Source organism: Poromitra crassiceps, assembly GCF_964638095.1.
Source record: "Poromitra crassiceps genome assembly, chromosome: 10".
Classification (NCBI taxonomy): Eukaryota; Metazoa; Chordata; class Actinopteri; order Beryciformes; family Melamphaidae; genus Poromitra; species Poromitra crassiceps.
In genome coordinates, this window is record NC_139631.1 from 50,143,909 (window position 1) to 50,160,158 (window position 16,250).

The following is a 16,250-nucleotide window of genomic DNA, read 5'->3' on the forward strand; positions in this document are numbered from 1 at the left end:
CAGACCAAATGAAAATCGCAACAATGTTGCAACTTCATCCCGCCGAATCGCATCGAGTCCACCAGCTTATATGTGAAAGCGACCTTAGGCACACAGAACTGGATGACCAGGGGCCAGTTGCACCAACTGGTCTTACACTGGTCTTAACACATTCACTGCCAACAACGTGTAAACACGTTTTCAGAATCCAGCTGTTGACTGCCAACAACGTGTAAACACGTCCTTGGCATCGATTTTTTTTTTTTGACGGTGGGTTGTGCATCTAACCCTTTTACATATCTTATATAAGTATTGGACGTGTACAACGTGTACAACCCATTCCACCGACCCACTAAGTGGCGACAAGGAAGTAGGAAGGCAAGCAAAAAGCAGTGTGATCCATTTCCATTCTCATGAAAATGGATTGGCGGAGGCGCTTTCGTTTTCGCGTTGATTGCTGGCGGTGCGGGATTGCAAACTTGCATGGTGGATTGCGGATGGAGCACACTTTGAGGCACGCAGCGTAAATATGACCAGAGTCGCAGGGGCTTCATCGGAGCTCTCGGCCAGGGCTCCGGGAGGCGGGCGAGTCCAGCCGGGCTTCCTCGGGGAGTGGCCACGCAGACAGGCACAGCCAGGCACAGCGGCAGCGGGGCAGTGAGGCTGGTGACAAGCAGCAGGCCTCTTTGCCTTGCAAAATAGCACCAAATTGGAAACAGCCATAAAAGGCTTTTAGAATGGGATTTTCAACCCATTCTTTTTTGTTTCTTTTTCGCTCTAATTTAGAGTAATTTAATTTCTATTCAGAAATTTATTTGAGAGGTCGAGAGTATGAGAAAGTGAATTTGCACAGGTAGGAAAGTGCTTGTTACACGGCGCTGCAGCCAAGAAGAACGCCCACGGAGGGAGGAGTTGAGCAGAGGGGAGTTTCCTGCTGTTATGGAGGAAATTACTGTTCAAAACTATTGTTTAGGTCTTACTGATGCCAAAAATGAATGGTTAAAGTGACTGTTCTATCGAATTTCACAAAAAGCCGTTTATCTCTGAATATTTTTTCTGACGCTAAAACCATGCTGTATTCAATTGCTAATGCTTACATAACTACTAACTCTACAAACTAACTCTTTTAGACAGAGAAAGTACACATTCTATTAGTACTTTTGAGATATTGTATGTTCACAAACTCCAAGCAGAAAAGAATCCTCGGCTCTTGTAAAATGAGCCAGAATCCTCAAAAAACGGCTTGGCAGAAGCTACCTACAGCAAAAAAAAACGGCTGGCAGTCAATGTGTTAAGCTAAGTTGGTCGTAACTTTACGACCTAACAGCTACGCCGGTTGCACCAAGACGGCTTAAGCCTTCTTTTCACTACCAGGCGTAACTCTTATGACTGGTGAGGAGGAGGCGTAGAGCCTGCCTGTCTCCGCGGAGACCTTTTTGAGTCCTTACTGTCATCGTCGTAACACAGCCAGTTCTCCGTCTTTGAAAGCACGATGTTAGATTATAACTAACTAGTTGTGTGGCTTAGCCTTCCCAAATGTTGCCGTTAATTTTTTAGAATTTAATACATAGAATTGGGAACGTTACATTCAATTTCATTCAGACTGTCTGTCTGGCTCAATCGCCGCCCTTTTTCCCCCAGAGCGAGGGAGGGTGGGAGGAGTGTAGTGTAGTGATGCACTTACAGTAGTGGCTGAGAGAGCGTAGTGGCACAGTGCGCTCCAAGCAGGTCGCGAGGCACATTTTTTGCAACATCATCCAATCAGGGTGCATTCCCTGGCAATTCACATGGACGCGCATTGCTACGACCCGCGTAGTTAAGACCAGACGTAAGCCGTGTTGGTGCAACAGGCGTAAATCCACTCTAAAGACTGGTCTTAACTAAGACCGACGTAGGAGTTACGACCAGGCATAGTTAAGACCACTTGGTGCAACCGGCCCCAGGTGACCAAAGCCACTTCCAGACATGAACTCAGGACTATGTCAGTTGAATCAGGTCCGGACATGAAACTAGCAATACCGCATCGTGACTGTATGCCTCCGCCAACAAGTCAGCAGTCTACATCCATGTCTGTGAAGAGCCTTGAAGCCAAAAGTGGCCATTGAGCCTTATGGCACTTCAGGGAACACCACGGCTAATTATTTTCAATGCGAAAAATGCTCCACCCACATCCCCCCCAATCACTCCCCCTACGCACCGCTCCAACCCCAACTCTCTATGACCTTCCTATCCCTAGCTAAAGCCCTTTTCCCCTAACCTCACCCACCTCCCTCACCACGGGCCTTCCCACCACCTAGAGCCCCCTATCCACTCCCTCTACCCACCCATCAAACCCCGTTTCTGTACGACTTTCCTATCCGAGCTACTGCCCATTGTCTCTAGGCCCACCCCCTTACTGATCACGCCCCCCTCCCACATGCCCCTAGAAATCCCCCCAACCCACCCCTCAAATCCCTACAACATTATTATCTAAGGCTTCCGGGTAGTGTAGCAGTAGATTTCCCTCCTTACCAACACAAGGGTTGCTGGTTCGTGCCCCCGTTACCCCCGGCTTGGTCGAGCATCCATACACTGCACTAGCGCCTCCTCTGGTCGGCCGGGGAGCCTGTTTGGGGTGGAAGGGAACTGGTGGGAATAGCATGATCCTCCCACGGTCTACGTCCTGCTGGTGAAGCCCTCCGCTGTCAGGTGAAAAAGTGTCGGAGGAAGTATGATGCTAGTCTACGCCTCAGCAGAGGGAAATTGACCAAATACAATTGGCGAGAAAAATTCAGAAAAAAACTTATCCCTAGCCCCTTTTTCTCAGCCCCGCTCTCCTTCCTTGACCCCCACAACCAATCCCACCACACATCCCATAGTCACTCTCTGTAGCCACCCCACGAACCCCGACCCCTAACAATCTTCCTATCACTAGCTATGGCCTCTTTGGGATCCCAACCTTTATTGGCCACCTTGACGTCACAAAAATCTAGGGGCCCCACCCCTTCAAAGTTCAGTACAACATCGGTAATATCATACAGTGGCATCATCAATGATGTCACATGTAACGGTATGCTGACTTTTTCCCTCAGAGTTCTGACTTTAATCTGAGAATTGTGTGGTGGAGGTTAAAAAAATTCAAATTTTACATTTTGGACTCATGATTACAAAGAGAATACCACAAAAAGACACACACAAACACACACATGAAACCACTCAGCAATCCTCATATTTTGGGCTGAAAAATGTGACTGTCACCTAAGGCTGCACGATAAATCGATTTTGAATCGTAATTCGAATTAATTACAGTAGTTAGGACGATGTAAAAAAAAACTGAAAATTGTCAAATCGATTTTCACTTTATCAGAATCAGAATCACTTTTATTGCCACAGTATGCAAGTTACATACGAGGAATTTGTCTTAGTGTAGCAGTCAGGTCAATATACAGAGATAAAGAAGAAGGAAAGATAACTAAAGACAACGTTGCAAGTGCAATCAAATCAAGTACTGTATATATACAGTATATATATACAATATGTACATGAGTGGAGAAGTGTTCCGTGGATATTAAATATGAATTTACATGAGATTTACAGTCCGAGTTAAATAGGCGTTAAATAGGCAGTGAATTTACATGAATTTACAGTTCGAGTTAGATGAGTTTACATTTAATTTACATTAAATTTACAGTCAAATTTACAGTTAAATAGGCGAGTTACAGTTTGATATATGGGGGGGGGGGTTCAGCTGAGTTCAGGAGGAGGTAGTGGGGTTTGTGGGGGATGCTGGTGAGGTCCTTGGTGGGAGGGGTTTCCGGGTCTTGTTGGTGAGGCTGATGGCGGTTGGGAAGAAGCTGTTCTTGTGGCGAGTGGTTCTGGTCTTGGCAGACCTCAGTCTCTTGCCATGAGGGAGTGTCTTGAAGAGTTTGTGGTCAGGGTGGGAGTGGTCGGCCATGATCTTGCAAGACCGCTTCAGTGTCCTGGCTGCATGCAGGTCCTGGAGGGATAGCAGTTGCCTCAGATTATCTTCTCAGCACAGCGGATGATGCGCTGAAGTCTGTTAGTGTCCTTGAGAGTGGCAGCAGCATACCAGACGGTGATGGAGGAGGTGAGGATGGACTCAACGATGGAGGTGTAGAAGTGCACTATCGTGGCCTTTGGCACTTTGAATTTCTTCAGCTGCCGCACAAAGTATATCCTCTGCTGTGCCTTCTTGGTGAGAGCTCTGATGTTCAGCTCCCATTTTAGGTCCTGGCTGATGATGGTCCCCAGGAAGCGGAAGGACTCCACAGTGTTCATCAACCTTTATTTAAACAGGCAAGTTAATTAAGAACAAATTCTTATTTTCAATAACGGCCTGGTGGGAGGAAAAAAAAACCTCCTGAGGGGAAAGGGGTTGGGGGGGAAAATAAAAGCATAAAAGTTACACAGTAGCCAACAGTGAGTACAAGAACAAGGGAATCAGAGAAAAGGGGCAACATGGACAGCATCATGAGGAGCAACGACAAGTGTGTGCCATAGTGTTGGTAATTAAGTGATTGAAGGAACGGATGGAGACAAAGCTCTCCATTTTCAGGGTTTTTTGTAATTTGTTCCAGTCATCGGCTGCAGCAAACTGGAAGGAGGAGCGACCCAGAGATGTGTGAGCTTTGGGGACCTTCAGAAGAATGTGAGATGCAGTGCGGGTGCTGTAAGTGGGAGTTGAGTGTTCCAATAGGTGTGTAAGATAGGGGGGAGTGAGGCCTAGGAGTGATTTGTAAACCAGGGTAAGCCAGTGTATTTTGCGCCTGGTGTTGAGTAGGTCCACACGCATAGGGTGGATTTTTTTCAGCCACCTATTTTTTCTTAATCGTTGAAGTGTCTATTTTAAGATTCTGCCAGGTAATAGGCTGAAATAAACCCCCATGGGGTTAATTTTTAACCCTTTATTACACATATGGCGAACCCGAAAAAGAAAAAGAAAATTTGAAAACAGCATAATTTTTGAAGTAAACAACATAGAGAGACAAATTAACACATTATTCCATCGTACCAAAATATGGACAGCTTTTCACATTTGAATTAGCCTACTTGAGTGGTACTGATAAGTGAAATTTGGGGTTTTGGCCCACAAGAATTTTCTGCTTTTTTGTTATTTTTGTCAAGAAATAGGGTCAAGATGTGCTTGAATCATAACAATAACCATTTTAATGAAGTCCTTGGGGCAAAATTATATGGGAAAATGTGTTAAAAAAAATCCACTTCATGCGCCGTGGACCCATTTCTCCATCTAGACTAACAGACCTTATTTCAAGCATTTCAACTCAAATCTCCATGCAAAAATCTCATTGACTTTTAGACTTGGGAACCAAGCATGACTAGCTGAGTTGGCGTACAAAAAAACCTCATCCCTGCGCTACTCTATAAGATTACGTCCTTGTGTTGTGTATGTGTGTGTCGTACGTCCAAGCTGGTTCCTCCCAGTCTGGCGGTGAAGTCGTTCCGTCCTGACCGGAAATCACCCTCCTTCTCCCTAATCACCTCCAACACCAACTCCCTCGCTGCCTAGAGGAGAGGAGGAGAGGGGAGGGGAGATTTCAGAGAGTCAAGTGACTGTTCTGCCTGTTCTATCGAATTTCACAAAAATGCATTTTTCTCAGCTTTCCTTCTCAGACGCTGAAACCATGCTGTATTCAACTGCTAATGCCTACATAACAGAACATGATAAAAACTAACTCTTTTAGACAGAGAAAGCACACATTCTATTAGTTCTTTTGAGATATTTTGTGTTCACAAAGTCCTAGCAGAAAATAATCCTCGGCTCTTGAAAGATGAGCCAGAATCCTCAAAAAAAACCTTGGCAGAAGCTACCTACAGTATTGGAAAAACTGTTGGCAGTGAATGTGTTAATCATTACCAACTCTCACGGTCCACTAGTCTAATAATATGAAAACTGGCTAAGTGGGTGGACGGTGTTTGTCTGTCAGTCACGATTTGTGACGGAAGTGATGTCACTCAACTGGAAGTGAGTCATCAGTGATGTCACTCAAGCAATTGTGATGTCAGGAATGTCACTCGAGCAATTATGATGGCATCAGTGATGTAATAAAGCCTTCCTTGCTGAGGCTATATAAGTGGTGGGCGTATAAGTAGGGAGAAGAGGACAAGGGTGAGTTAGGCCACATTCAGAAACAATCTGTCGAGACGTATAGTCCGGCTGTAGTATGTTGGGGTGGGCGTGTCTCACTTCACCCCCCCCCCCCTTTCGTTTTTATTATCAAGATCAACTTTTATTATTGAAAGTCGAAAATAGTATTTATTATTTTTAATTTTTTAACGGTGCCTGTCTCTTTAAGAATGACATGTTTGACCATGTGATGTTGCCGTAGCGTAGGAGCTGCACCAGAGCTGCGCACTGGAGCAGCAGAACGGTTCTGGGCTCAGCCAGCTAACAGTAGCAGCACCCAGAAGCTCTAGAAACGCTAGAAGTATAGTAGAAATGGTCTTAACATGTCTATATTACAGCAACACTCAGCCACACCTGAGCCTACGTTGCCGTATCTGGCTGCTGGATGCGCAGTGTGCACTCACTCAGGCTAGGAGCATTAGCGACAGGAGCACCCAGCAGCTCCTTGATAGAAACGGTTGAAACGTATTAGAAATGGTCTCTACCTACATTACACCAACACTCAGCCACAAGGAGAAAGGTTTCAAGGCTCATTACTGCATGACGAAAAGCTGATATTCTGTCTACTGTTCCATGGGCCATCTCGGCTTTGTTCGGGTAGCTAAGCTAACGTGGCTAACGTAATCTGGGACTGGGTCTGTGACTCAATAGAGCCATTCACCCCCTCTTCCTGTCCATGGGATTTCATCCGCCATTCATTTTTCCATAGACGTTGCATAAAATGCTTATAAAAATTGTTTTACTTGGTCAAACCAAGCGATTCAACTATACTTAGAATCAGGGAAGACCATGTAAAATGTGACTTGCTTTTTTCTTTTTTTAGGGGTGGGCGAATTTAGATGAAAAGTCAAGTTTGGCCCAGCGAATTTCGACTAGTGTTTTTGCTAGAAATGCCCATCCCTAATAGATACATAGATATATAGATAGTAATTACATCACTCAACGATGTCATCATCAGTGATGTCACTAAAGCACTCGATGATGATGTCAGTGATGGCATTGGTGACATGCCCCCCCCCCCATGGGTACATTGTTTTTGTCTATAACAAGTGATGTCATCAGTGAGTGATGTCATCAGTGATGCAAAGTTGGAATTATTAGATAATCATAGCTGCTGCTGCAATAGGTCGTGGCCGGGCACTGACAGAGATGCTCACGTCATTTTTTGGAAGTCCAAGCCAAGTCTCAAGTCTAAGCTAGAGTCCAAGTCAAGTCTCAAGTCTTTTAGCTATAGTACAAGTCAAGTCTCAAGTCTTTGGTCACAAGTCCAAGTCAAGTCTCAAGTCTCTTATGGATGAGTGTTCTATCATCTGCTCATTGCCATCCAGTCTGCTTAGAACACTGCATAGCTCAAACTAAGGGATTCAAAGCATGTCGGCTACTGTATTATCCACACTATTAGTATACAGCAGGGGTGCCCAAATTCTTTCCCATGAAGGGCCAAAGCTCAATCTGGGTGGAGGGCCGAGGGCCAAAAATAAACGTTGTGGAATTACATTAAAATGTATTGTGTTTTATAGAAAATTAACATTCTAAATGTAAAATAACATTTCAATATAATAATCTACTTTTTATCTGTTTGGTAATTGTAATAATTTGCAATTGGTTATATATATTTAAAAAAACATCTGCATTTGTGTGGAGATTAAACATTTAATCAGTAAACACCCAGTTAAAAACAGTTGTATTTTCCACCTTTGTAATCAAGAGAGACCACCACTTCCTTACATCCAACCATATCCTTTCAGACCTACAATCTGGTTTTCGATCCGGTCATTGATGTCTGACCGCCACCATGAAGGTCCTCGATGATGTCACCTCAGCTTTGGCCAGCAAGCAGGTCTGCTTAGCCACTTTTATCGACCTGGCTAAAGCCTTCGACTCTGTCGAACACAATACCCTGCTGCGTAGACTCTCCAGCATCGGCTTGTCCCCCTCCTGCTGTGATTGGTTCGCGAGCTATCTCGCTAACCGTATCCAGCAGGTGAAAACTGGGAACATCATATCTGATCCTCTTGCTGTTTTCAAAGGTGTGCCACAGGGCTCTATCCTGGGCCCTATCTTATTTTCCATATATATTAATGATGTTGCTAAAGCAGCGGGCAACTCCCGTATCCACCTCTACGCCGATGATACCATCCTGTATTCAGTTGGCCCCTCCCTCCAATCTGCAGCAACCACTCTCCAACAGAGCCTCACGGACGTAGAGAAATCTTTTCTCAATCTCCATCTCCGCCTTAACACAAAAAAGACAAAGTGTATGCTCTTCTCCCGAATTAAGGATGCCCCCAGACCCCCCAAGATCATCTGTGCCGATGGCACACCTGAGGGCGTGGCCCTGGAATTTGTGGATTCATACAAATACCTGGGTATCTGGCTGGACTCATCCCTTTCCTTCAATACACACATCAATAACCTTCAGACTAAAATCAAAGCAAGATTAGCTTTCCTCTTCCGCAATAAATCTTCCTTCACTCATCCGGCCAAACACACCCTCGTCAAGTTGACAATTCTTCCGATTTTAGATTACGGCGATATCATTTATAGAACAGCCTCAGCATCAGCCCTCAAAAAATTAGACACGCTTCACCATTCAGCTATCCGTTTCGCCACCAATGCACCCTTCCAGACTCACCACTGTGACCTCTACAATCTGGTAGACTGGCCCTCCCTTAAAACCCGACGATCCCTCCATTGGCACCACTTTATTTTTAAGTCCATACTAGGCAAGACACCACATTACCTCTCATCTCTCCTCCACATAGCAACAAACACCTATAGTACAAGATCAAGCGGGTACATCAAACTTTCTATCCCCAGCTCAACCGCTTATAGAACTGTCTTCGGCCGCACCTCCTTCCGTTTTGCAGCAGCATACGACCGGAATATTCTTCAGAGCACCCTCAAACTTGCAACCCTGACATCACTTTCCATTTTCAAACAGCAACTCCAACAGCTCTTTGTTGACCGCTGTGTCTGCTTCCCCCCCTCATAGTACTCCCCCTCCCCCTTCTCCCTTTACTACCCCCCCTTTCCCTCTCTACCCCCTCCCCCTTCTCCTACCCCCCCTTCTTCCCATCTCCCCCTCCCTCTTTACCCCTTCCCTCCCTCTACCCCCTTTCCCTTCTCCTTTCCTCCCTCCCCCCTCCTTCCCATCCCCCCTCCCTCTACCCCCTTCCCCTTTTCCTCCCCTCCCCCTCCCTTCTTCCCTCCCCCCTCCCTTTACCCTCTTTCCCCTTCTCCTTTCCTCCCTCCCTCCTCCCTTCTTCCCATCCCCCCTCCCTCCCTCTCTACCCCTCCCTCCATCTACCCCCTTCCCCCATCATGCTGTGTTTTGTTTGGTTTATCCTGTATTGTTTTGTCTTGTTGTGTTGTGCTACGTTGTACTGTGTTGTGTTGGTTCTACGTTGTGCTGTGTTGTGTTATGTTGAGTTTTGGCTCTATCCTATGTGATTGCTGTTATGTTTTATACCCTGTTTTATAATGCACTGTTTTTATCCTTTTTATCCTTAACATGACTTTTTTTGCAGCCCCTCTCCCTTACCCCACAGGCCGTCAGTGTAAATAAGAATTTGTTCTTAATGACTCGCCTGTCTAAATAAAGGTTAAATAAATAAAATAAAAAGAGAAATTTGACTTAATTCACAACTTGAAAAATCCTCAAGGTACTTTGAAAATCAGTTTCGTAGTGGCGACGTATATTGTACTCTTTCAAAACAGCCACTCTCTGTCTGCAAATGAGACAAACCGCTGTTGAATTTACTTTGGTAAAAAAATACTCGTCTTGCCACTCCGCCCTAAACTTTCTTTTGTCATTGTGCCACTGCCGTGATGATGATCTCTCCATCTTGCTGAGCTGGTGTAAAGCCAGTGACTGGGGAGGGATCAAATATCAGAGCTCACCCCCCAACCAGGTGATTCAGCCAACCAATCAGAAGCAATCAATCCTCAGATAGCAATGCCTCACACCCGTGTGATAGAGTCGGGGAGAGAGAATACCAGCTGCACAAAATTAACGTTAATTGTAGATAGAAGAGTCCCGACATCTCCATTCAGGCGCGGACTGCATAATCGGGCACGTCGGGCAACTGCCCCAAATTGGGCACCACTGGTATACAGGATCAGTATTGATTAGTTGACATTATTATTAGCAGACCTTTCCTTAATGTTAATAGGTTTCGAGACTTGACTTAGACTTGAGGACAAGTCTCAAGTCAAGTCTCTGTGTCTCTGTGAGACTTGACACACACTGTGTGCGTGACTTAACACTTTCAGTGCCACGGCCCTTGGGCAAAAGGTTGCTTGCTGTGCCACATAGGCCGCAATGCATTTTAAAACAGTCATATAATTTTTTTAATAATTACTATGTAAACACTGAACACGCACAAATAACGATGAGACTCTCTTCTATCACCTGCAAAAAAAAGTTTATTGATCCCATTTTCCGTTCTTTAGTTATGAGCCGGAGAAGATAGCTTGATTGAACGAAAAATATACCTTTTTTTCTACGAGCTGAGATAATGAGCCTTTTGTGAAATTAAACATTTCAAGCACATCTCTGACTCTGAAGCTAATTTTCTGATGTCTGGGTCTGTCTGGGTGAAGTGTATGCTGCTCTGCTGCTCTCCGTGCTCCCCCCCCCCCCCCCCCCCCCCTCAACTGCACACGCCTCCTGGGTGTGTCTTATGTGTCTGGTGGCTCTCAGTCTCTGCTGAGTTTGCTGCGCACACACAGTGAATGGTGCGCGACATTCAGCTTTTTGGTTCCGCGTGTGTTTGTCACGGGCTGGCATGCTTCCAGTTCGGAATAATAATGCTGATTATGTGAATGTGCTGTTGCAGCGTACATGGAAGTGCTCAGTTGTGACAGTGGATGCTGCTGCTGGGGGCACAGCTGGCGTTGTGCTCGTTTATGGAGGCACGTCGATGCATACGGACGGATGCGATGCGATTTCCTCATTTTCCACAGTGACTATTTCTGTGTGTTTGGCTCCTTTTTCTCTGATCAGGAGAGTGCTGTCGCCACCTAATGGGTTTGTAAAATAGGTTATCGACCTCCAATAGCTACAATATTGTTAGAGGCGACGTAAGAAGCTTAGATCGACACCCCCCCGTCAAAAAAACAATTTGGAGTTATGACGCCATTTGGCGTCGCTGGCACTGTACGGTAAATTTCTAATGACGCCATATGGCGTCGCTGGCACTGAACGTGTTAAGTGCGACTCACGCCCAAGTCTCAAGGCCAAGTCCCCATCTCTGGGCATTGATGACATCATCAGTAATGGCACAACACTGATGACATCACTGATGACACCATCAATGATGACATCATCAGTGATGTCACAATGCACAATTGTTCAAGTGACATCACTGATGACATCACTTATGACATCATAAGTGTGTGTGTTTTCCCAGGATGGCGAGGGCATGTCCCAACGTTCCCCAGGATGGCGAAGGCATCAATGCTCTTTAAGCTATTTAGATGAGGGCAGAAGTCAAAAATTCAGTTTGTGAGATAAAAAAAATATTTTACACACTACTGTGACAGCAAAACTTTATAAAAAAAAATTAAATTTAGAGCTTTATTTAGCGAGAATTTGCAGTAGTTGTTTACAGTACCGTTTACAGTCAAACATTTTGATGCGCTGTGGGCTCAAACAAAAACTGTCTGAAAATGTTGTGTAGGACAGTCTAACGATGCAGATGCTGAAGTTTGGTGTCGTTTGAATAAAAAACTTTCAATTTTTGTCCCCTATTGGATGAGTGCAAAGTTTGGTTACTGTGGGCCTTAGGGTTTCTGACGTGTATACAGTTTTACGGAAGAAGGAAAATAATAAGAAAAAGAATAATAAACATAGGAAATACAATAGGTTTCCAAGACGTGGGTTATGATGATGATGATGATGATGTTGTTGTGTGGTGTGTGTGTGGTGTGTACCTGCACTTTGTAAGGGTCTCCAGAAATGCGGAGGGGTTTGTCGGCTCCAGTCGGCATCGGACCGTCCTGGATCATCATCATCTTCACCCCTGCCCGCTCCTAACACACACACACAAACACACACTTAACATTAAATGGTAAATGGCCTGCATTTATATAGCGCTTTTATCCAAAGCGCTTTACAATCAGTAGATAGTCTACATTCACCCATTCATACACCAATGGCGGCAGGCTACCACGCAGGGTGCCTACACACCATCGGGAGCAAGGAGGGTTAAGTGTCTTGCCCAAGGACACAACGACAGCAGCTGGGAGGGAGCGGGGATCGAACCGCCAACCCTTGCGTCATTGGCCGACCCGCTCTACCTCCTGAGCTAAAGCCGCCCCAACATTAAAACTAAAATAAATTCAAATAAAAATCTTATTTTGGTCCGAGTTAAATGTTCTATGGTCTCTCCTGATTCTAAATATAGCTGAATCTAAGCTTGATTTGATAAAGTAAAACTATTTTATAAGGCTTTTAATAAAATGTCTATAAAAAAAGAATGGCGGATGAAATCCCTTGGTTGTATACCTAAAAATGCTGCTTACCCCCCTATCTTTTTTTCATTTAACCTTTATTTATCTAGGGAAGACCATTGAAAGCCAGCACTCTTTTTCAAGGACACCCTGATTACAACATAAACAATTACAATTAAAAATTTGCAGTACATATAAACAATAAATCACGTGAAAATCAAAGATGCCAACAAATAAGAGGGCTATGTAAAGTAGGTGCAATCCCTATATAATGCATCCTCGAGTAGCGCTATTAACATCTCTATTGAGACCAGTCGGTCCAGTTTGAGAGAGTCCTGAAGCTTGTTCCATCTATCAGGAGCAAAAAAGGTGAAAGTGGTCTTTCCTGACTCACTTATTATATATGTGGGATGACCAATCCAATGTGTGGCTGAAATCCTGTAACACTGAAATAGAAAAGTGAAGAAAAATACAATGGAGGCTTGCCACACAAGTCCTTATAAATAAACAAAAGACAATGTTGATCTCTTCGAACTGCAAGCGAAGGCCAACCCACTTTTTCGTATAAAATAAAATGAGTGTGAAACCCATCGGCAGTAATAAACCACAGAGCACTGTGGAATACTGCATCAAGAGGCTTCAGCGTTAGAGGGGAAGCATGCATGTATAGTAAGTACATCACCATCATCAAAGACAGACATTATTAGAGATTGCGCAATGGTCTTTCTACTAAGGCAAGAAAAACAAGACTTATGGCCCATTTCCACCACTGGTATCAACGCGGCCCCGCCCAGCTCGTCTCGCTTTTTTGTCTCATTCCACCAATCAAAAACGTGGACAGCCCGGGTTGAGTCGGGGTTGAGTCGTGCTGCTTTTGGTCCCTGCTCTGTTGAGGTTCTAGCGCTGTGAACCCGGGTTCATACGGTGACGTGAAAACATTGTAGACGACTGATTGGTCAGACAGAATCGTGTTTACTCTATCTAATGACTGTCAATGCAATGCTGCATACCAGTTTAGTGGGGCTTACCTTCTCTTCTGTTATGTTATTTCCATCAGTCTTTTGTGTTGTTGGTGAAATAAAATCGATCACCTTACTCAGCTTTAACATGGCGGCGGGTTTCAATTGTTTTGAGAGAGAAAAAGTCTGCTGCTCAGGAAGCCCTTGTAGTTGAGTGCCGCGTCGGCTCAGCTAGGCCGCACTCACTCTGTAGCGCAACCCCCGTCCCTCGCGCAGCGCATGCGAGTTTGACTAACAACAAAGTGATATCCATTCTCCCGGCCGATTGTCACATTTGCCCATGTAAACTGTAGGTCATTTAGAGGCACCAGTATTTCATAAACAGTTTAAAAGTTCTGTGTATGGATTTAATTTTAACGTTATGTTATAGCATACTTCGGCTATAGGCGGAAGACAGATATGCGGTCGCTATGATGACCAGTTGTGGGCGGGGGTGGGCGGGGGCAGATCAGCAGCGGTGGAAACAAAACATCCATCGGGTCGAAACAAATAGAGCCGAGTGGTGACGAGCTGTGCAGGGCTGTAAAATGTGGTGGAAATGAGCCATTAGAGGAAACCAATCTTTCCCCTCAGCTTTTTCATTAGGTAAATGGCCTGCATTTATATAGCGCTTTTATCCAAAGCGCTTTACAATCAGTAGGTAGTCTACATTCACCCATTCATACACCGATGGCGGCAGGCTGCCACGCAGGGTGCCTACACACCATCGGGAGCAAGGAGGGTTAAGTGTCTTGCCCAAGGACACAACGACAGCAGCTGGGAGGGAGCGGGGATCGAACCGCCAACCCTTGCGTCATTGGCCGACCTGCTCTACCTCCAGAGCTAAAGCCGCCCCAGCCGCCCCAGGGCACCAAATTAACAGTCGGCAAGCGCCAAATGTGACTAGATCAGTGCTGACCAATTTGGGGCCCGCGGGCCAAACTTGGCCCGCTCTGTTTGTTTTGGCCCGCCACGGATTTGGGAATTATTATTATTATTACTGGAAACTACTTGGAAAGTCTGGAAACCACCTCCGTTGGTGGGCTGTAAATTTGCATGGTGGTGTGTTATGATGGGGCAGGTCATGGTAAGGTCGTGGAAACCACTTAGAAAATCCTGAAAACTGGACTTTCTTAATTTAAGACCTCATATGAAGTTTATCTATTTCATTCATTGATTTCATTTACATCATAATATTTTATACAGTACCATTTACAGCATTTCAAATGAGCCATCATATCAAATCTGGCAAATGTATTTTCTAATATTAGATTACAAAATACATTTGCTAGATTTTATGGGACTTTCCCTATAAACCATGACTTTTGGGGCCAAATGTATAAAACTCTGTGCATGTATGTGTAGAAATCTGTGTAAGGCCAAAAAAGCTCTACACCCAAATTGACACATTATACATTTGGCCCCTGGTCTTCTATTCGAATATACAGATAGATACTTTTGTTGGTTGAACAGGTACACATGACATCTCAGTACACCTCAGTGGATATCATGACTAGGGCTGGGTATTAGTTCACATTTCAAGAATCGGTTTGATTCCGATTCACAAGGTTCCGAATCGATTAATCACGATTCGATTTCCATTATTAATGATTAATTTCAATATCGATTTGGTTAGTGATACTAAAACATGTTTTTTGAGCTGTAACCTGAATTACATGACTGTTAGTACAGGCATTATACGATATGACCTCCCACAAATTGCAACAGAAACTCTTTCAACTGTTCTACTCTTAGAAATATGTATATTATAACATATAAAAAGTCCTAAGAAATCCCAGTTGGGGAAAGTATTGAAAAATACTGAAATCAGTGATGCCACAATTTGCCTGTATGTATGTACTGTATGCTTGTCTGTCCTTCACATATCTCGAAAACCGTTGGTCCGATCGACTTCAAACTCAGGGAGTGCGCTTAGGGGGACCTGGCGGGGTGCAGTGCCGAATTCGGTTCGGATGTACACATGGTTATAGCGCCACCTACTGGCAACACAAAAAGCAGTTCTTGAGAACCGTTTGCCCGATTGACTTCAAACTTGGGGAGTGCACTGCTGGGAACCTGACGGAGTACGGTGCCCAATTTCAGAGACATGCATAGTCATAGCGCCACCTAATGGCAACAACAAAAAGTGGTTTATCTCAAGAACCGTTTGATTGACTTCAAACTTGGTGGGTGCGCTGCTGGGAACCTAAGAAAGTGCAGTTTCAGATTTTGTGCAATTTGACCAATTGGGGGATCGTTGCCAGCAGGGGGAGAATGGAATGAATCCAGATGTTTACCAGAGATTTGAAGAGGGATTGCATGTGGTCAAGATGAAGTGATCTCCTATGGGCTGGCCTATCCATAGTTCTTGTCATTCAGCAGGTGCTGATGAGAAGTCTTAAAACAAGTGGTGGCCTCACGAGAGGGCAAGGGATGACGGAGCTGCAACGTTTGACATGGCTGCTCTCCATGCCAGCTTGCACTGAAGTCAACCATGCAAGAGCTACACAGAGACCACCAGAGTGGTCCATGCAAGAGAGACCACAACACTGGTGAGCAGAACCATGACATGACAGATGCAAGACAATCACGTGACATGAAGGACACACAGTTCTACACCATCTCCAAGAAAGAAACCCCTTCTGCTCAGATCCAAGCTTGTGTTGTGTGTC

The 16,250-nt window shown here is 44.8% G+C and overlaps 1 protein-coding gene across 4 annotated transcripts in view; it reads right to left on the reverse strand.

Moving 5' to 3' along the window:
* LOC310783885 (far upstream element-binding protein 3-like) overlaps positions 1–16,250 on the reverse strand; it is a 208,407-nt gene that overhangs the window by 84,935 nt on the left and 107,222 nt on the right. For all 4 annotated transcript variants that reach the window (XM_083644796.1, XM_083644797.1, XM_083644794.1 and 1 more), the window contains exons 8-9: positions 12,062–12,160; positions 5,401–5,502 (exon numbers count right to left, since the gene is read on the reverse strand). In XM_083644796.1, the coding sequence (XP_083500922.1) occupies positions 5,401–5,502; positions 12,062–12,160 (201 nt within the window). The remainder of the gene's footprint in view (positions 1–5,400; positions 5,503–12,061; positions 12,161–16,250) is intronic.